At 42.7% G+C, this 20,806-nt stretch overlaps 1 protein-coding gene across 5 annotated transcripts in view; it reads right to left on the bottom strand.

The window, feature by feature from the left end:
• Positions 1-20,806, bottom strand: part of utrn (utrophin) — a 193,466-nt gene that overhangs the window by 19,298 nt on the left and 153,362 nt on the right. For 4 of the 5 annotated variants that reach the window (XM_086189292.1, XM_086189291.1, XM_086189290.1 and 1 more), the window contains 9 exons: positions 20,120-20,321; positions 19,581-19,666; positions 17,961-18,118; positions 15,426-15,592; positions 13,206-13,317; positions 11,082-11,218; positions 3,829-3,867; positions 3,239-3,304; positions 849-914 (listed from right to left, as the gene is read on the bottom strand). In XM_086189292.1, coding sequence (XP_086045418.1) covers positions 849-914; positions 3,239-3,304; positions 3,829-3,867; positions 11,082-11,218; positions 13,206-13,317; positions 15,426-15,592; positions 17,961-18,118; positions 19,581-19,666; positions 20,120-20,321 — 1,033 coding nt within the window. The remainder of the gene's footprint in view (positions 1-848; positions 915-3,238; positions 3,305-3,828; positions 3,868-11,081; positions 11,219-13,205; positions 13,318-15,425; positions 15,593-17,960; positions 18,119-19,580; positions 19,667-20,119; positions 20,322-20,806) is intronic. The other variant, XM_086189293.1, reaches the window with a different exon arrangement.

The raw sequence follows: 20,806 nt of genomic DNA, 5'->3' as shown, positions 1-20,806 counted from the left end.
TGGTGTAATATGTCTATGTGTAGGTTACTGTCTGAGGGAAGAGGCTCAATAAACCAAAACAAAGTTCCATTTCTGTGCAGATCTGGATCAAATTATGAGCTTTTAAAGGGGCTCATTTTTATGGTCATGCGATCAGGGTTCGTCTGTTGGCACAATAATTCAGAAAGTGGTGACTTACACTGTGTTTGATTAATTCATTTTAAATTGAAAATAGGGTGAAGAACATTCGGTTGGATTCAGGGTGTGTGTCACTGAGATAAGAAATATCATTCACGCACTCATTTCAAAATGTATTTGATGATACATGATCATCGATACCACACGGCTTTTATCAAGAAAGGCTGGAAGAATCAAAAGTAACTACCTCCTAGTCTTTGTGTGTGTGTGTGTGTGTGTGTGTGTGTTTCTGATTATGTGTGTGTCTGTATGTGAGCCGTGAGATCAGAGGGTGTTTTAACCTCAGGAGGTGCTTCCATCAGCTAAAGAGCTCAGCTGGGAAAATTCAAACTGGCCTGCAGAAGCCGAACACATCTCCACACAAACCAAATCAGGGACCTCGCAACAGGTTTTCACCTCATTTTTTTGGGAGAAATTCTAATTTCCTGTGATCAAAGATCAGAGCGTTATCAGAGATCCTGAAACCAATCGCTCTCCCGTCTCATTGTTGGCACATTAATTCATGACAGATCCTCTGAAGTTCTTGTGCTCCTTTCTTTCTTTCTTTTTTGCGCACCTTGGACTTTTTTTTCCTCCTCCAAATTCTCTGACTCAGTATTTTGGAGAAACATTTGAAACCATGTTACAAAAATAAATAAATAAAATAAAGGAAATGATTCCAGGTGACTTACATGCTTCCTGTGGCTGAGCTGCTGTCGGTGGGCAAAGAGCCATTAGAACGTTCCATCTGAGCCAACCTGAAAAAAACAAAACAAAACAAAAAAACACTCATCGCTGACCACCGCAACTTTAAAAACTGAAGATGTCATCACCGCATTAAATTAAGATTCAGCGGGATGTCAGCAAATGAGGTCGTCAAAGCTGCAGCAGCAATTAAAATGAAAACAATGGAGTGAATATAGCTGAGTCTCAGAGTTGGTTACAAATAATGAAGGACCTGAGTGATGACAATAACATTACATCAGTGACTGATACAACTTTGTGTATACAATTAGTACTTGTGCACAGCCGAGGGTGGGCAGGGGGGGCACTTTAACAGCCATGCTAATGAAGCTGGTTCCCCCACATCAAAGCCTGTATTTTCTGTAGTAGAGGGGCAGCAGATAAAGAGCGTAATCCCCTCACTATCCTTCATGAGGAAACTGACTATGACAAAACGAGGGGAAGGGGAGTTTTTAAGGTGGAATTCCATTAATTAATATTTCTTTTTGCTGAATGTAAATTCCCAATATCATCTTAAACAGCTGAAGAATCTTTACTGCAAACTTCAGTAAAAATAGTTTGTGCAAAAAGGACCAAAAAAAATCTGTCACTGCTGCTAAAACGGTGGAGCTGAGCGAAGGTTAATGGCGTGTGACCAATAGTAGGTTACATCAGAAGAACCCTTCAAGATGAAAGCCTCATGTGAGAAGAGGATGCCGGGTTGTGTTTTGACGCAAGAAACCCCCTTCTGCTTTAGCGAGGAGAAGCTTTTGATGGGCGAAGGGATGGTATTTGCTGATCTCAATTTCTATCTTCTATTCTACCTCATCAAGCACGACAGCTTTTCCTCCTCAGTCTGCAGGAATATTAGTCTGGCGATGTTAGCAGTGATTAACTGTAGCACACACGCCGTGTTACGTGGGTGTGTTGATGTACGCAGCAGGATCATTTGATGTGGGTGGCCAAACCACCCCCTCCCAAAACAGTTATTGGGCCAGTGTGTTGCTCTGATCTCTGCAGCAAATCCGTTGTCTCCAGCCAAAGTAGGAGGCGGTGGCGGCAGCGATCACTCCCTGAGCAGACTTGGACATTCAGCTGACATTTTGTATATTTACACACAGTGTGTGTTCTAAAGACGAAGGCAGACACGTAATAGTGTTTCTCATGGTTTTGTTGTTGTTGTTTTTACTTTCCCTGACACCAACAACAACAAGGGATACAGTGCTGTTCTGAAAGTCAACCAAACTGCTGCTGCTACAACAGACATCCTCCTTCGGCACTCAGTTGCTCTAAATTATCCATTAGTGAAACATTTTGCATTATGCATATATTAAAGAATTCAGCAGCTATTCGGGCCTCCGTGTTTAAAAATACAGTGAATCTCTGTGGAGCGTTTGTAGATATTCCTGGCCATAATGGAAATCTGGATGTTGTGCTGTATCAAAGGCAGCGTTGCATTTGTGCCACCGTCATTTGCTAAATGCTTATTTTTCTTAGCTTTGGTGGTTAAAGTTTTATGTCCTTCTGTCTATATTTGTAGTGTATTTGTTACTTCTGCCAAGGCCGGCCATGGAGGAAATGTTTTCAACAGCATTGTTTTGTATGTTTGCAAAATAATGCCAAAATTACAGGGCCGAATTTCATCAAACATGTTGGAGCCATCATACTTTAGGGAGGATCCTGGCTAGTTCTGTACAATCTCAGCTCAGTACAGCCATTTACTTTTATAAAATAAGGATAGAATAAATAACAAAATACTTAAGTTTACTTACAGACAGATCTACTTTATGTGTTTGACTCTGAAGTAAAAGTGTAGTTTTGTAGTCTTTTAAGCCAGACACTGGACTTGGTAGTGAGACGGAGTTCCACTCCGACACAGTAGACTGGGAATAAAGAGTTTTGAGCTCAGTTTGTCTTGAAAGTTGTGTTTTAGCCCGACAACTTAACAGTGTTTTCCATTGAAATCCACGATACACTCATATAGTCAACACGTCTTGTTTCTTTCCCACAATGCAATATTTTTTGAATTATTCTTTTCCCCCCAAAACATTCAAGAGCCTAGAGGTTTCCATGTATTAAATTAGATTTGCTTGAGATAAACATGATTGTTCATAGCTGAGCTTGAAAAAGCACCAGACAGTTATTGAAAGTATAACTGATTCGTAGTAAATAAGCTGAAACATGAAAAAAAATGGTTATGGCTTCTCATCGTATAACGATGCTATTTACCATATTTTTTAACGTGCAACATTAAAATTCTGATTTTAGTTTATTGAATTTTGTGTGTGTCTCTGTGTGTGTGTGTGTGCGCGCTTTATAGCAGCCAATGTGATGAGATGGTTGGAGAAGCAATGCGTACCTGCTGGCGTACTGCTCTATCCTGGAATGGGTGTCATCATGAGAGAGCTGAGGTGACTGGGACAGCCTGGAAATGAATGGGGTAATGGAGATGAATGAGATTCGGCATGCTCCCACACCCTCATTAACACACGATTTCACAGGCACATGCACACACACACGCACACACACACACACACTCTCACATATATAAGTATATACACGCACACACACATAGCGGTCCTTCACAACATCACCTATAAAACAAAAAAATGATGATCTTAGAGAGAGGGATAGGAGCGCAGGATGATCTATGGGGCGTTTGGAGGGTCTTTGACAGCCGCTGCTGGGATCTGAATGCTAGTTGGATGCTTGAGACAAGGAGGTGATGATAAGGAGACAGCTGGTGAGTTTTTATCGCATGTTCAGCCAGTGGAGCAGGCAGGCAGGCAGGCGGGGCAACATGCAATGCAGCCATGGCTTAGGATGGTGGTGTGAAGGTTGTTGGGGGAGATGTGTGAGTGAGGAGAGAAAGGAGTCAAGGAGGTGTCGTTAGAAGGCATTCCAGTCTGGAAACGAGATGTCGTCGCGTAGATACTCGTAGATACTCACTCGTACTGCTCCGGACACATGCTGATGAGGGTGATGGGACTGTAAGAGAATCGGAGGGGAGGAGGGAAGGGGAGTAAAGGTACCACAAAACATATCAGGGTCAAATCCACTCAAGTCCTTTTCCCACCAAATTGGTGCGGGTTCTTGAACTGGTGCAGAGTTTCTGAACCTTGCTTCTGTCCACCAAACCGGTCGGCATTCTCACCAGATTTATTCATTCTATTAGCTCAGATGCAGATGAAGCTAATGGGGCAGGCCTCAGACCGCATATGTCACATATGTGGTCCTTCTGGCTTCATGGAAAAAAAAAGAAGAAAAAAAATAGGTATTTTTCTATTTTGTGGTTCAAAATAAAAAACATCTGGTGAGGACACGAAGAATGGTTCGCAAACCCAAACCCGTTTCCTGTCGGTGGGAAAGGTGTGTGGGTGAAAACACAGCAGGCAGAGGAGAGACAGGAAGGAGGATTCCGGTCCAACTGACGGACTCAACGGGGAGAGTCGAACAAAACAGACACATGTGATCGTCCACTGTGATGTTGTATAAAACAGATGTGACAGGAAACTGACAGTTTTGAACGAGTTGAACTGGTGTATATATGTGTTTCTAGTTAACATGTCCGTGTTATAGACCCTATGACATTCTAGTCGAGGAACCCAGCTGATGGACTGGAAGTTGTAGAATTGGATATTAAATATTAACTCGCAGGATGCTGGAGTGGAGGGTCTTTCAAAGTTTTTTTTTTTTTTCTCAAAATAATTCCGTGCTATTCTTAGAGATGTAGAAGATGAAGTCTGTAAACAAACGTGTTGACATTCTTCCACCGCGCTTTTGTTCCCACATGAAAGCGAAGACGACGGCGTGCGGCATGGTGGTTATGTTTGTCACAGCGGGGCGGCCGATGTAGTCTCACTTGTGTTGCTGCCTAGAGAATTGAAACAAGTATACAGAGAGAAAGAGGCAGCGAGAGGAAAAAGGAGACACGGTGCGACGGGCTTTTATGCACCCTCGCGGACGTCTTCGTCAGGAGGATCACTGGTGAGGTCATTTTATTTTTAAGGACACTGACGCCTGTTACGATCCTTACTACAACTGGACAGTAACCCCCCCCCCCCATCAATGTTTGTCCTTTGACCCAAATATATTTCACATTCAGTGAGATCATCTAAGTGATGTATCTTTAAGATGGGTGTACTTTAAATACGAGTTGTAGTAAAAGATGGAGAGGAAGGGGGAAGAAATTGGATATGAAGCATGAGAAGGAAAGGTGCCTGAAGAGAGAAGGGGGGTGGGGGGGTGGGTGGGCACATCAGCTGAGACCTCAGCAGTATTTGGGGGTGTGATAAATGTGGCTGCTGTAAAGAGAATTTTTTGGAGCAGAAGGCCAGATTTGCCTGCTGTGGTACAATAACAGAGACGCTTACATCACATTTGTCTTGAACAGGCCTAAACCACGGTGAGATTTTTATGAAAACAGTGTAAAATAAAGCATGGAAATCCCTAAGACTATTATGAATAATTCAATTTAATTAAGTGACTAAACCTTGTTCATTTACATGATAAAAATGTGATCTGATTTAGCCTACAAGGGGTGAGCCGAACACCCCAGGATATAAAAAAATCACATCATCGAGATGAAAGTGTTTGACATTTTAACAAAATAAATGTCAGTTTCATGCTAGCAGGCTGAATTTCTAGCCTGGGGTTAATAAAAGCTAGTAGACCTTGGTTAAGAGATAAAACCAGCAGCCCGTTGCAACAGCTGCACACAAGTTGTCCCTTAAGTTCGGAAGTCTGAAATGATACTTAGTCTGTGCCAATGGTTGGTCAACCTAGCTTTACGAAGCCATGACAACAAAAAAGGTATGCTAACTGGAATGAAGCATTGATATTATGGGATAATTAAAACCTAAAACCCCAGAATAACTAGAGTGACATCGAGTGATTAAACCTCGCCCTCCAAAACCATGTGCTAACTGGATGTAAAATTTAACTTCTAACTTTAGCTTAAATCACCTAAGCTGGTGTAACCCTCAAAATGTTAGTAGTGTGTAAACTCTGTCCTACCTTCCTCTTTTTATGTTATACTTTAGAAAACATCAAACTGCTGACATGCTGGCTGAGTAAACACAGATATGTGCACTCAGACCTGCAAAAAACGTCCTCTTCACACGCTTCTAGCTAAGAAGCTTTGAGTCAAATGCCTTAAATCTGGTCTCACAGCACCTGCTGCCATTTTTCTGCAAGTCAATTGCCATGTTTTCATGCATAGTTGAGTCACTTGCTTCCGCGTTGAGGGAATGGGCTTTTGGCTACAAGCTATGAAACACACTTCTGAACCAGGCCTCTCTGGGCCGCAGGCGGGTGAACCTGGTATCAGCAAATGCTGCTGGACGTCATCTGATTTCCAAGAGAAATTTGTTGGTTTCTTATTTGCGTTTCCGCTCATTAACTTTTCCTCTCCTGTGTCCGCAGAAGATCTGGAACCACCTGTCTGCTGTGAAGCCTCTACCAGTCTATTTATCATCTGTTTTTTTAAGTATCCTGTTTTTGTTAGTCCATGTAAACATGTTATCTCGATTACAGAAACCAGGACGAGCCCTTACAGTGGTCAAATGTGAAGCCACACAGTTCTCTTCTCCAAATGAGGTGAATAAGCCATATCTGTAATGTGATGTTGGCATTTAATGGTGCTTTGAGCGCAACAGGCTATAGTGGTCTCATTTTCTCTCTGATTTAAAAATTGCTGCAGTTTGTGCTTAAAACCTTAAACATTACAGCGGCTGTGCAGATAAGATGCAGTTATCAGAAACCGCGATACTAATATTTATCATGTATACTAGAACAGTGATATTCAGGTTTCTCTGTGTGCATGTAAACACTGCATCTTGAACATGATCAAAACCGGGTTATAACCAGGACACTAAAAGTCCATGTGACGTCAGTCCGTGAGAGACCTTGCTGTTGCAACCGGGCTACTTTGTATCATGTTGCCATGGTTACTCGGGCCACGGTCTCAGATCGCTTCTTTCTAGTCTAACTGTCCCTCGCCCAGATGTGTCTTCCAGTCTTCCACAACAGTTTTTGTTTCACTGCAAGAACCTGGTTCTTTCCGCTGTTGTTGTTTTTTAATATGAGCAGTTGTTTTAATTCCACAGTATTTTAATATTTAGCTGTAAAATCTCACATTTTGCAAATGGAAAGCTTGGAAGTAAAAAAGACAAACAACTGCAAAGACAGATGTTTGGTTAACATGTCGGGTAGCCAAAGCAGTATTGTTGTTCCAGAAAATAAATGAATAAATGATCAAATACATTTTAAAATAACTTTGCGGTCATCATTTTTGCTAACTCAATGAGACACATTTGCTCCTGTACACATTTCTCTCGCGCGTGTACATCAGCCCGGAGAATGCACAGAAGGCACCTGTCAGCTTTTTATATCAGCACAAGAAAATGAGAGTTGATATTTGAGGTTCAGCGTCCAAACCCATTAATTCTCTCTGCGAAGCTTAATGTAGCATTGCGGCGATGCGTTATCTGCTAATGTTGAGAATAAAATAAGACCAACATTGAGTGAAGGAAAAGCCAAGAAAACCCAGAATGCTTCTTTAACATTATCAAATATAACTGTGACAAATCAAAAATCCAATCTGGTGTGAAATGAAGCAAAGATAATACGTGAGAGGTGAGTGTAGGTGGTGTTCTGCTCTCCTGAGGTGGAGGAAAACTGCGTGGGTGGAATTAAATGAGAAAAGATGATCTAAGAGTGGGAAGAGAGAGTGACAGTGAGTGAGTGTATTTGGTAGGGTAATTACACAGCAGACAAAGCTAAACTCTCTTCTGCTATTACAGTGCGTCAGAAATGACAACTTCATTGAAGTTTCCTTTGTTGAGTTGATCGATAAGAACTGACGGCATGATTATTCAGGGATTTCAAACATATATTTAGCTATCAATACAAGGAAGACAAACAAATGCTCCGTGGGAACGCGTGTGACGAGTCGGACCAACACGGAACAGGCAGCACATGTCTGTTTCTTCCCTTACTCAAGGCTTCGTCAGCGCTGGCGGGACACTTCATCAAACTCGAGGATTCAAGTCATTCCAGTTGAACAAATACTCACTCTTTCAGCAAGTAGATCCAAGGTTCAAAGGACTTTATTAATCCAATAAAGGCAATTCGGTTCACAGCCTACAAGTCGCTTAAAAACTCCCACAGAACTGAGCAGACGCAATTCCGACGTCAATATGTCAACAACGTACAGTATGGACAACGAGAGGAGCCGACACATGTGGTTGCCACGTATGAGCCTAGAGGTGCACCTCAACTTTTCTTCTTCTTCTTTTTTTTTAAACACTACATCTCATGAATGAAAGTGGTAACATTTTACTTTCCTAGTAGTGAGCTGTCATATCTCTGATATAAGACCATAAATACTTTATAGTTACCCGGAGGGAAATCCGTGATATATCAGTTTATCTGGATATGTCAAAGAGTCAAATGTACATCCTCAAAAAAAGGTCCCAACCACTCATCATCTTGCAGGAAAAGTCTGGAGAAAAGATAGTGCACTTTTACCGAGCAGCGTTAGAAAGTTCCCCTGCCTTTTCTATGCAGAGGAAGCCGCTGGACACATCTGTCTACTCACCTCCAGCTCTCACATTTACAACACCTGCATCGAAGTCCAAAAATACCTCAGGACCCCACTCGCCCCTCTTAATTACTCTCCCCTCAGGACAAAGAGTCAGGGCATAAAACTAAGATGGCTTGTTCCCTCAACAGCACTTAAATGCAAAACCTTCCAGTTAGTAAACGGCTCCCTGAGTCAATTTCAGTGCTAATTTACTAGTCTGTCAGCCTATCAGCAGATGTTTATCATGTTATTTTCTGTGTCGTTTGTTTTTCTGTGGTTGTTTGCTGGTCCTAAAAAAAACCAAAACAGTCTGAACATCTAACTTTTACGGCAATAAAGTTTTGAGTCTTGAATCGTAAAACTGCCATTGAACTCTTTAATGCAGTCATGGTTCATTTTTTTTAAGTTTAAGTACTTCTTTATGACCAGAATAATATCATGTAGGCTAATGAATCAATATTTAATCAAAGGTAATGTGATAAAGAGCTTGGCTCGTCCTGGTGCAGAGAGGGCACTTTAAAGGCTTTCTGGGATAAAGTTTGAGTATCGGCCAATCAAAATCCTCATCCTGCACAAGCACACTAGCGTTATTGATAGTTATTATTTCTAAAAAAATATTCAATTGATTGATTTTCATGTTCTGATGTGAAAAGTAACAAGATGTTTTTGATGCAGACAAAGTAATATTAATATAAAATAGGACACAGTTTTACATTTTCCATCCCTTTAAAGATTAACCTGACATTCTCTTTGGTCTTTGTGTGTATATTTCCTCAGTTTACATTTATTTTACAAAATGTATTCAATGAGAATAAAGAATATAGATCAGACTGGTACTGTGTGGCACTGCCGTCTTTTTACAAGGACCTGGACCTTATAGACGGTTGAAAAGCTAAACTTTTGCAGCTTTATTCTGCACAAGGCTGCGGCTAAAGGTGGATCCACCTAATCCAAGAAAATGAAGCACATGAAACAGTTCTACTTTTCTCCCCAAGTCTCCATTCCCTTCTGCCACATTCTAAAAAGATCTCTGTGTTTCGCCACAATCCCTTTGCCTTTCTGAGGCATTTATCAGGCCAGCAGCACTGTAGGAGTCATTTTTCAGGAAGGAAGAGAAGTGAGAATGGAGCAAGGTGGGAGGTGAGGAGGAGGAGGAGGACGGGTAAAAGGATGAGAGGGATGAGAGAGGCAGTGTAATCCATCTGAAAGGGTGACTGTGTGCAGCTGCATTTTTTTGGGGTGGGTGGGAGGGGGGTCTATCTCAAGTGAACAGGTGAATCATTATGAGTGCATGCATCTTCTGAAAATGCTCTGATGCTAAACTGTGGGAGAAAACCGAAGAGGGAAAATAGGAGAAGAAGTATTCCACAAAACAGGCTGGGGCGAAAAGGATACATCAGGTAAAATGTAGCGATATTATGTGTAAAAATACACATTGTACAAGCTGGCTGCGATTCAAAAAAGGGCCTAAACTCAGACTCACACTCCAGCGGGGAGGATGATGCACCCGCCTGGGGCATTTGCATAATGTAAGCCTAATTAAATGGTTCTCCGCGGGTTCTTACACATGGCAGAAGAAGCGACATTAATCAGACACCGGCATCTCTGCTGCACAAAATCTACAGAGCAGTTACAAGAAACGGTAAATACCTCGGCCATCAGGCGAATAAAGACTGCTACTGTTGCACCGCTGAGGGAGGAGTGTCAGGCATGAGAATATGGATCATTCGCAGATCTCAGTTTCGACCAATGATTTTCCAGAAAAACGAAATGGGAAGCTAAACTACTTGATTTATCACAAACACTCCTGCTTTTAAAGGGATTTTAGAATGAAGCGCTTGCTATTTGGACATTAAACTGTAAAGGAGCAGTTTCCTGATGATCCAATTCTACTTGAGTTTGGGATACACAACTTTAACAATCCAAAACAAATGATGACAATACTGGCATCACTATCCGACTTTTTTTTTTTTTTTTTTTTAAAGACTGATGAACTAGAGATTGTATGAACTAGAGATTGTATTTTTAACGACTGTGTCAGATTAATGGTGGATAATCTCCCGCCTCCTCATGTGCCCCTCATGCACTTACAGTACAGGCCAAAACCAGACTATGATTGTGAGACCAGATAAATCGTAAATGAAGGTGTTTAAGGGATAAATCTATCAGCCATATTAATTATCATCACGGCCAAGTAGGAAATTAGAAAACTTGAATATATAAACATCAAAAAATAGTGGGCAAATCAAAGTAAGGAGGCAGGTTGGGATGATAGACGCTTCCCTCAAACACTGGCCAGTCTGAGCAGGGCTGCAGGAGATCTGTGTTTGATCTCCGTCGCCAGCGGCGGATGGAGACTGCTGTGTTGATGGATGTGGCAGCGAGAGGCTGTTGCTCATTTCTCATTTTAAGCCGTGAGTCACAACAGCGCAGTGAAAACCACCATTGTCCTCTAACTTGAACCACAGTGCTCGTTGGAAACCAAAACCTAAACTACTGTTTTTGTAGTGCTGACACATCATCAAACCTCATTTTCAGCAGTGTTTTTGCTATGTGACGTAGGAGAAGATCTGGGGGATTTGTTTACAAACAACAAATAAACTCATTTGACACTTACGTTTCCATGTTGTCGCCCTCCAGGACCGTCTGGACTGGTAGATAACCCAGACGAGGATGCTTGGCAAAGTACTTCTTAGATCGGAATTTGTTCTTCAGCACTTTGGTGAAATCACGCATGTCCTCACCAGATGTTGTCTACCAGACACAGAAAGACTGCGTTTAGTGTGTGTGTGTGTAAGCGCGTGTGTCGCATGATGTATTCTGAATGTCCCTTGTAAACACCTAAGCAACATTTGCATGGAAGGTGGAGGAGAGCGTTTGTTAATTAGCCACTTAGCAAAGGTGTCCCTCCTGCAGTCGTGGTTTACAAGCAACAAAACATCACAATGATCTGAACAGAGGGAGAGGGAGCAGGGGAGGGGAAGGGGGAGGGGGAGGGGGAGGGAGAGGGACACCCCCCCCCCCCCCCCCCCCCACACACACACACACACACACCAACAGTTTACAGATATGCATAAAAAGCTCCTCTGAGTTCACTTACTGGCTTATCCATGAATTTAAGATGGTAACTTAAGCAATTAAAGAACAATTATGGAAAAGCAGGAAGAGGCGTTTGGGTGTTTTGTTTGTATGTATGCTATTCAGTTTTATCTTTGTTATCTAATGTTTATACTTAAAAACTGCAACAAGGCAAATTCTTATCAAATTCATGAACATAAAGGATTAAATCAATACAGGAGGGACGTGCTAACGGCTTAAAGATTGCCAATATAGTACTTTGTGTGTTATCCACTACACTTCCTAACACTGGCCTTGTTTTGCCAAGTATTGGGTAATGACAAAGTTTCTTTGTCAGTGTATACAGTACATAAGATTGTTAGTTTCTACAATCACTTGCTTTAATTCAACCTAAAAATGTGAATGCATAGACATGAAACCCCGAACAAGCGACGTCCCCCTCATTTCAGAAAAATTTAAAGCCCTTTAGCACCCAATAACCTGCCTTATTTTGATATGGATAGATGATTGGAAAAAAAACCCTCTGATGCCCATGTGAGCAACAGAACGTCCATTGCGTCTGACAGAGCTAGCATGACAGTTAGCTGCGCTAGCCTAGCCTGTGGTGGTGTTAGCGCTATCTGTGGAGGCAGCGGAGGTACACAGCAGAAAGTTGAGTGTTTCAGGGAGTTAGATATGTGCATTTAGAAAGTTTGACAACCACTGCTGCAGTGGACTGTCTGTGACCTTTCAGATTTGTATATATAATGAAAGTTGATTGATTTACTAGTTAGGTAATTGAAGAAGCTCAGGAAAAGTGTGTTCCAAACACTGTATATTTTTGGCTGCTGAGCAAATTGATCAGATTCACCATTGGTAGTTCTGCTTCAAAGCCTGCCCTGTATCTAACTGTGGCTTTTTAGATAACTGTGGTTACCCTGCAAACTAAATGTTACCCATTATACAGCACAACTGCAAGACAAAATGTTGTTATAAGGCTACATTCAGTCCAAACCCTGTGCTGCAGCAAAGATGCAGGTACCTTTATTCATTTGAATGTAAATTGTGTGTTCTCGCTGCAATAGTTTGAACCAAAGTAGTGCCTGGATCACCCTAGTAAGGCTGAACCAGAGTCACTGTTCAGAGAAACAAGATTTGGTTTGAGTAGGCCACAGAGCCAGCGATTGTCCTGCTGTTTCCCTTCTGGTTGCAGTCTTTTCTTCAAAAGCAGCGAGTGCAAACACCCTCCCCTTTGGATGATGTTCAAGGAGAGGAAACGGAGGAAACGTCCTGTGTTGAGGGATAAGAATCTTCTTCCCCTTGTTTGCTGTTCAATGGTGACTGCTGAAACGCGAACAACGCGGCCAACGTAGTGATCTGCCCACATCGCATGGTCTGATTTAGTCTGAAACCAGCCTAATACAGGTTAGAAACCCAATAGTGTGTTAAAACAACATGAGAGTGAACTCTCAGGCAGCTGTAGGATTGCCAATCAGGTGTGTTTGACATAAGAAAGAGGGATTATCTCAGTGAAGGATGGGAGGTAGGTAACCAAAGTCTGTCAGTGTGAATGTATGCTTTCATTAAATGGATGAGCAGAGTGAGTGATTGTGTAGAAAACAGATAAGAGATGAGCCGCTCAAGACCATGTGTGTAAGTTTGTGTGTGTGTGTTACTGGCTCACCGGTGTGCAGTACTCAACCATGGGGTAGTTGAGCTTGTGGCCCTTGGCAGTGCGCCCAGAGAAGAAGCAGCTCTGACACACGTCATAGTTGAAATGCTTCAGACTGCGATACCTAGAGAGAGGAGCGAGGGGGGCGAGAAGTGAGCTAAGTTTAGCTGTGTGTGGATTTCACTTTACTGTCTTCAGGGTGTGTGTGTGTGTGTGTGTGTGTGTGTGTGCATGAGGCTATACCCAGGCCTCCTGGAGAGCTGTCAATTCCTACTGTCACTCTATTACACAATCCCAACCCCCCACTGTGTGCACGCATACATACACACATACTCACGTGCACACACACACACACACACACAAACACACACACACACACACACAAACATTCCAACCCACTTCAATATGCTGACAGTGTGACAGACGTTTGGATTTTCCAGCAAAACACCCCAATGTGACAACAGCTGTCAGAGTGTTGTCCTCGGCAGCTGCAGCCAGAAGGCTGTTTAACCGCTACGAGAGGGACAGGAGCCATTCAGACGTAATAGCTTAAGTCTTTCATCTTTCTCTCCTCTCCAGCTCTGCCAGCGTTAGCTGACTGATGAGCTGTGAGAGAGAGAGAGACATATTTCACACGATTCATCAGCCCACACAACACCGCAAAGTCAAAGGCGCCATTACGCACTGACAAGCAGGGGGGGGTTCACCTTCAGAGTGGGAGGGGGTGAGTTACCCTTTAATTAATAACTTTATCCACTAACATCTTTGACTAATTAATGGAACATATGTGTCTAGTCAGGTTTCCGTGTCCGTTCACAAGAACTTTAATCAGTTTCTTAACATGGACACGATGAACACAACACAGACAGCTGGGGACTCCGCCAGTGTGAAATCCTTTGATTTCTATTCTTATATTTACAGGTTTATCCATGCTCGAGCCAGTCGAAAAAACAGAAGATCATGTGATTTATGGAGCACAACTGTCACAAACAAACAAACAAAAAAACAAAAAAAAAACCCAACTTGCTTGATGATCCACTGTGATCAAACTGGATGAAAATAAATCTGAACGGTTCAACAGGTCTTTGGTAGATATATTATTCATTTAAATGTGCCTTGAAGTTCGAATAAAGTTCCAACTCTGACATTAATTGCACAAAACTATTTTTAAAGCAAATCGCAGCAACAACACAAGTTTGAAACAAAGAATAAAACTGCACATAGAGGCATATTTTGTCTCGCTGGTAGTAGGAGATGCAGTGCTAGCAGTTCCAGCATGTCATGTATGTGACACGCACTCAGTTTGACTGTTACATTTACAGTGACAGTTAAAAAAATGACCACAACTTGGTGTCATGTCTCAAGACCGCACGAAAATGCTTGCGAGGTGTTTTTCCTTCCTCCTCCTTCCTCCCTCATCCTCCCATCGCTCCTTCTCATCCATCAATGACACAACATGGGAGACATGCGCTACATCAAATGTCTGAGTGTATTTCTCTTTTTTGCTAGCGATGCAAGGAACGTGAAGGGGACAATCCTGACACCCTTCTTCACTCAGCACTGTCTTACACTCAACTCCGACCTCAGTAGGAGATTTTTCCTGCCATGAATTTACATTTTACATGTTGACCGATGCCAAAGACATGACTCTTTCTACCTGTTGTTTTTGTGTAAGTGTGTAATTGATTAGAAACTAACAAAAGCAGTATATGTGCATGCGATGTGTGTGTGTGTGTGTGTGTGTGTGTGTGTGTGTATATGTGTGTGTGTGTGTATGAGTGTGCTTGTTAGTCTCACACAGAATCAGAGGGTGGTCACTTATGGATTGTTCTCCTGGTGTTCTTTGTGAACTTTTTAAATGTGTGCAAAAGTGCTATAGTATGAGTGTTTTCTTGTATTTTAGAGTGAGTGTGTGTGTGTGTGTGTGTGTGTGTGCATATGTCTGTGTGTATGTGCGTGCGTGCATGTGTGTGTTTGTGCGTATGTGTTCCATTGCAAAGCTCCGGATGGTATTTAGTCAGTGGTGTATCAGCTGCTGACATTTAGATAAATGCCTGCCCTCCAGAGCAGACCTGCCCTTTATGCCCAACCAGGAGAGAACAACACGGAACAGTGGCATGCATGTGTGTGTTTGTGTGTGTCTGCCTTGTTACATGTCACAGACTTGTCAACTCCTTTGCAATTCCTGTATTAAGTGTGTGTGTGTGTGTGTGTGTGTGTGTCGGTGTGTACCTGAAGCCAACTATAGGACATTCTTTGCAGATGTTACACTTGGCCTGGTGTTTCGCCGTCTCTGCTGCCGCCACTCTGTGCAGGACAGGAAGCCAAACCATGGACTGGGGCTCCAAACGCATCCAGTCGACAAACTGTCTTGGTTCCAGTTCCACCTTATTGGTCACCTGGATGGGATAGAGGAGGGGCTTAGAGTTAGAGGCTTTCAATCAAAAGTTTGAGCAATTATATGAAGTTTCAATAAAAGCTCACCAAAGAGGGCTAATAAAAGCTAAACGATAGAGAAACATCGACAACATCATTCCCAGAAGAACTGGCTGTAACTCTTCACCTAATAAAGATGCAGACAACTTTAAAATGACCAAATATATTAAAGCAACATTTCCCTCAAGCACATAATGGCCTTGAATTGTGGACGAAGATTAAATAACTTTTACGAGCTCCTTCTTCATGTTTATTGGTTGAAAAAATCTTACCATAAACAGTGATTGATTTTTATACCCTTGCTGCCCTTGTGCTACACGCTAACAGCTGTGCCGTTAGCTAACAGCCATATTGCTCCATGAAAAACACCTACTTTAACTGCTGGTCTGAACTTTTTGAGTGAAGACTGTGTGTTGCTCCGGCTTGGTCCACCAGCTTCTACTCTTTGTGGTACCTTTTGCTCCACTGCGGAGCATAAATGGAACCCTAGATTGGGAGGCTTTGACGTGGCTGCTGCTATCGCTAATGGGACGACACCTTCGCGTAAAACAAATCAAAGCCAACCTTTCCATCACTCTAGACACTTGGAAAAAAAAAAAGGGGCATGGATACATTGAAAAGAGAGGACTGCATAATCCAAAAGAATGGAGCTTTTATGTGTGTGTGTGTTTCCTTGATCCTCGATGTTCAAAATTCAAGTGTGTGTCAAATATATTAGCATATCCTTCTGAAAATAAACTCAAATAAAGGCTTCTTCAAGTTGCGAGTGAAAGCAGTGAAACTTTCACCCTGATGATCTCAAATCATATTTAAATTTTTAGCCCATCAATTTGATCTTCCTTCAGCACAATGTGAGTACCTCTCCGTCTCTCCCGGTCCATAAGCTAGTTTGATTTTTCACCTCTCCCCCATCCGCCTTGCTATCTAATGGTGAAATTATAGCACTTACAGATTAATTACTGCAGGAGAAGAGATGGCTGAAAGGATGGTGAGATAGATGGATGGATGGCTAAATGAGCGAGAGTGACAAAAGAAGAGTCGAGGAGGCTGTAGTTATGGTCGCATAACTCATTCATCACAGCCCCATTAAAGCAAATGGACTGGGTGACTGCACTGTCACTGGCAGGGCAGGCGGACACGCAGGTGTCATGGGGCTTTGCACTGTGTGTGCGTGTGCACGTGCACATGTGTTTGTATGTGCCTAATTCCTAGCTGCCAATTTAGCTTGATGATTGAATGATTAATGAGCAACTAGACTACAGCTGCCACAGCAATTCAGGATCAAGTCTGGTTGTGGTGTGCTGCATTATCTATATATTATTATGAGCAGGATAAATAAAAAGAAGTTTAAAACAGCCAGTGTCAGCCGCAATACTATTTTGGGGAGATGCAGCACAGGAAATTGGTGAAATTTATAACCTCCCTAATTTTAATGTTTGGCTCACATTTATGACCGCCGAAGAACAAGTCAGCGAGGAAAAATGAAACGACGATTCCCGGGGACCAAGACATCATTAATGTTGAGAGATAAACCTGGGAAAAGTGGTTGAGCCTGGCGCAGTAAAACATGAGAGGACAGCCAGCAGAAGACTGGAGGCCGTTTCAGGCTTCATGGTTGGTCAGCAGAGCTTAAACACTGAAGCGGTTTTATAGGTTTGAGGGAGGCAGGTGTTGGATAGCTGGGAAACAGCGAGGAGACAGTAGTACTTAATGACAATTAGCAGTGGGGAGGATGCATGGCACCGTTATCTCCTCAGGAGGGATTACAAGCCAAAAACTATTATCAGGAATGTCAGCAACTCTAACTGACTAACTGCTCTGACCAACAGTTGAATTATGTTGCCTAAAATGTTTACTTGTTCAATACAGGAAGGTGGACAATCTATGAATTCTGTTTTCGTCTCTTCTCACAATTTTTACCCTTTATAGATAGACAGATAGCTAGAAAGATAGATCATTATGAAAGACTTGAGATATTATTATGGAGGATTTTTTTTCCAGTTTTATTTGTAAAGTATGGCAGAGAAGGCAGAATATTTTCGTGTAGGCCTGAGTCGTAAAACATGTCTTGTTTTTTTGTAAGAGCTCTAAGTAGTAATAATGATGAATTTGTGATAAAAGCCTCATGGCACAACAGTTAATGATGTACACAAAGAAGAGAAAAATAGTCCCTGGTCCCAGAATGTTGGCAGAAGGGCTGATAAATGCTCAAGGAAACAGTCTATGTCAAAGTAAGGCCTACGTGAGCTGACTTGTTGTTGAAATCTGGGTTGAAACCTGCAGTATGCTGATATTGTATGATCCTATCTCTGTGTTCGTGCAAGAACATACGTGTTGGAAGCAGCTGCGGACGCTCGGTTCGATATTGGAGCCTCCGAAGGCAGCCACCTCGCCCAGCTGCCTGGGGATCTGGATGGCTTCGTGGAGCAGGAGACCCAGCTGCCTCTGGTCACACGTCCCACCTGCTGATGCCGCCTGGCTGAAGAGGTCTTGGGGGGGTGGGCGCAAAGAGATTATGAAAAGTTAGTTAGAGTGTGTCAAGTCAACTATATCTACATATATATGCATTAAAAAGAATAAGAGGGAGAGAGAGAGAGAGAGGAAGTGTGTAGCATGGAAAGTGTGTGTGTATTTATGAATGTGTGTGTGTGTGTGTGTGGTAGGTGATCGTAAGGTCATGGAAGAATTTCTAATATTTATGTCTCATTTCTTTCACGCCAAGCTCTTTCTACCAAAATATCAGCATCCCTTCCTGTGACTCTCCATTCTTCTGGAGACTGAAGAAGGCGGTGAATATGGATTCCTGCCCAATGACACTCACACACACGCCGGCTTGGCCAGAGTTGATGGCGATATATTTTAGATGAAGTTATGAAACGTCTCCAGTTCACAAAGGCGAGCAGGGGGAGGAGGGGAGGGAGAAATGAAGGGCATGATGGGTCTTTCTGCTCTGCTCGCAGCTGACTTTGATCTCCACGAGAGGCCTGGCCCTGATGCCAACTCCTGTTATGTGTGTGAATTTGTGTGTGCGTGGTACATGAAAACATCAGGATCGATGTGTGTTTGTGACCCTTTTATTCTTCTCACAGCTTTTGTGCCATCTTGCTGATCAACCCCACACATCCACAGCTCACAACTTTCTGCTAAGAGATTACATTTGACATACACCCAAGATGACTTTAAAAGGCAGCATGCCTGGTTAGGTGTGTGCATGTGTGTGTGTGTGTGTGTTGCTATATGCATAGGACTGACAGGCAATGAGACACTAAGAGTAAAGGAGGAAGGACGCAATCAGGCATGCCTGATACCCTTCTCAGGCTAATAGAAACTGCCAGTGGAACGAATAAGCTCAGGGATGGAATCCATGCCACGGAAGGAGAAGAGAAAGGGAGGAGAAAGCGGAATAGGGCACTGAGGATGAGAAAAGGATGGATGTGAGAATAAGTAAGATAGGACTGAAGACAAAGTGACACTGGGAGATGAATGAACAATGGTGCGAGCAATGACAGCAGGGGAAGATAGACAGAGAAAGATAAAACGGCAGAAACAAAGAACGGGGAGCCAAAATGACAGTCTCCTCCCAGAGCAGCAAGCCTATATTCACAGTCCCTAATCCTCAAAAATAAATCAGAATAGACAATTAAATAAAGAACAGGGGAAATGCGTAGGAGGTCTCTCATCCAATTAGACAACCCGTTCTCAAGCTCTCCCAGTCCTCTCTCTCTCGCTCGCTCACTCCCTCTCTCACATACTCCCTCTCTGAAAGTCTGATTAATGCATCCGGGATTAGAGCTGTGATGGAGCAGTCTGGGATGGACTGGCTACAGACTGGCCCAGGACAGTTGTGTTTGTGTGTATGTGTGTGTGTGTGTGTGTGTGTGTGTGTGTGTGTGTGTGCGTGTATGTGTGTGCGTGCGCTTCACCACATCTCATCTATTCAGTGGTACTTACATTTGTATTTCTCCTCCAGGTGTCCCTTAGAGAGAGACAGCAATCCAATCCTCATGGACAGGACGCGGATCTTCCCACTCCGCCCACTACAGTGCCCAGATAACACACACACACACAAAAAAAACAACTTTCACACAGGTCGGACCAGTCAGGCATATTGTGCTACGATTGTTATTGGACAGAACGCTCAGCAGCTGATTCAGGAGTTTGTTTAGACACCATGACTTGGGTGCTAATTGCCATTGACATTAATTCCCATATGCCAGGCCAGTTTACGGCTGATTGAAGAAGCCCCTGGTTGTATGGTTTTAGCCTCTAGTGGATATCCGGTCCAAGACTTCCTTGCTCTGTCTGCTGCTCATTTTTTACAGCCTGTATAGCGACTTGAAACGTTTGCACTGAGTTGAAAGACGACAACAGTCGCCAGTTTACGCTCAGTAAACAGTTTGAGCCATCACATATGTAGGGATTATAGAAACTAATGGCACAGCTGAATAAGAGGTGCTTTTTATCCCCAAGTAAAGAGCTGTCAGACATACGTGTCGTAGACATTAAGCAGCCAGTTGAGACACATGTCGACACACAGCGGCACATTGACCAGGTCTTTGTGCTCCTGCTCCAGGCCGTCGTAGATGGATGTCAGGCAGTTGATGACGTCGGGAACTGAAAGCAGCTGATTGTTGTTGGTGAGCTTGTGCTGCTCAAATGTGTTCTGGGCCACACTGAGGTCCAACAGGTCCACTGTTAAAAGAATAATATAGACAGATTAAAAAAAAAAAAAGAGAAGAAGCATGAGAGTTTGAAACATTAGTAACCTTTCCAATGCGCTCACTGGGCTCATAGCGGCTCTGAAGTTTCTAAAAATGCCAACTAATCTGAAAAAAAGGGACAAGAAGCTGAAAATGGCACAGATTATTAATAGAGGCACTTGAAAAAAAAAAGGCTGCCCTGATTGATATTTTGTCCAAAATAGTTCAAAACAACTAAGTGTGAGAGTCTGCGGGGAGAACAGAGAACAGATGGATCATTGTGGTGAAATATTCATACCAGAAAGAATCTGCACTAGAAAAGACTGAGCTGCCGGAACGAGAACGCTCTCATTTCTCCTGATTTAATTTGTTGGCTAAAGCTTCAATGACAAAACAAATAGGGGATATTATATCAATTGTACCTACATCATGCTCTCTGAAGCTATCATTTAATAAGATTAGTTTATCCTCATCTAG

Source organism: Aulostomus chinensis, chromosome 20 (assembly GCF_037954235.1).
Source record: "Aulostomus chinensis isolate RoL2024-O1b breed Wild chromosome 20, RoL_Achi_v1.0, whole genome shotgun sequence".
NCBI lineage: Eukaryota > Metazoa > Chordata > Actinopteri > Syngnathiformes > Aulostomidae > Aulostomus > Aulostomus chinensis.
Note: the sequence above shows the minus strand (reverse complement) of the source record. Positions and strands in the feature narration are given on the sequence as shown.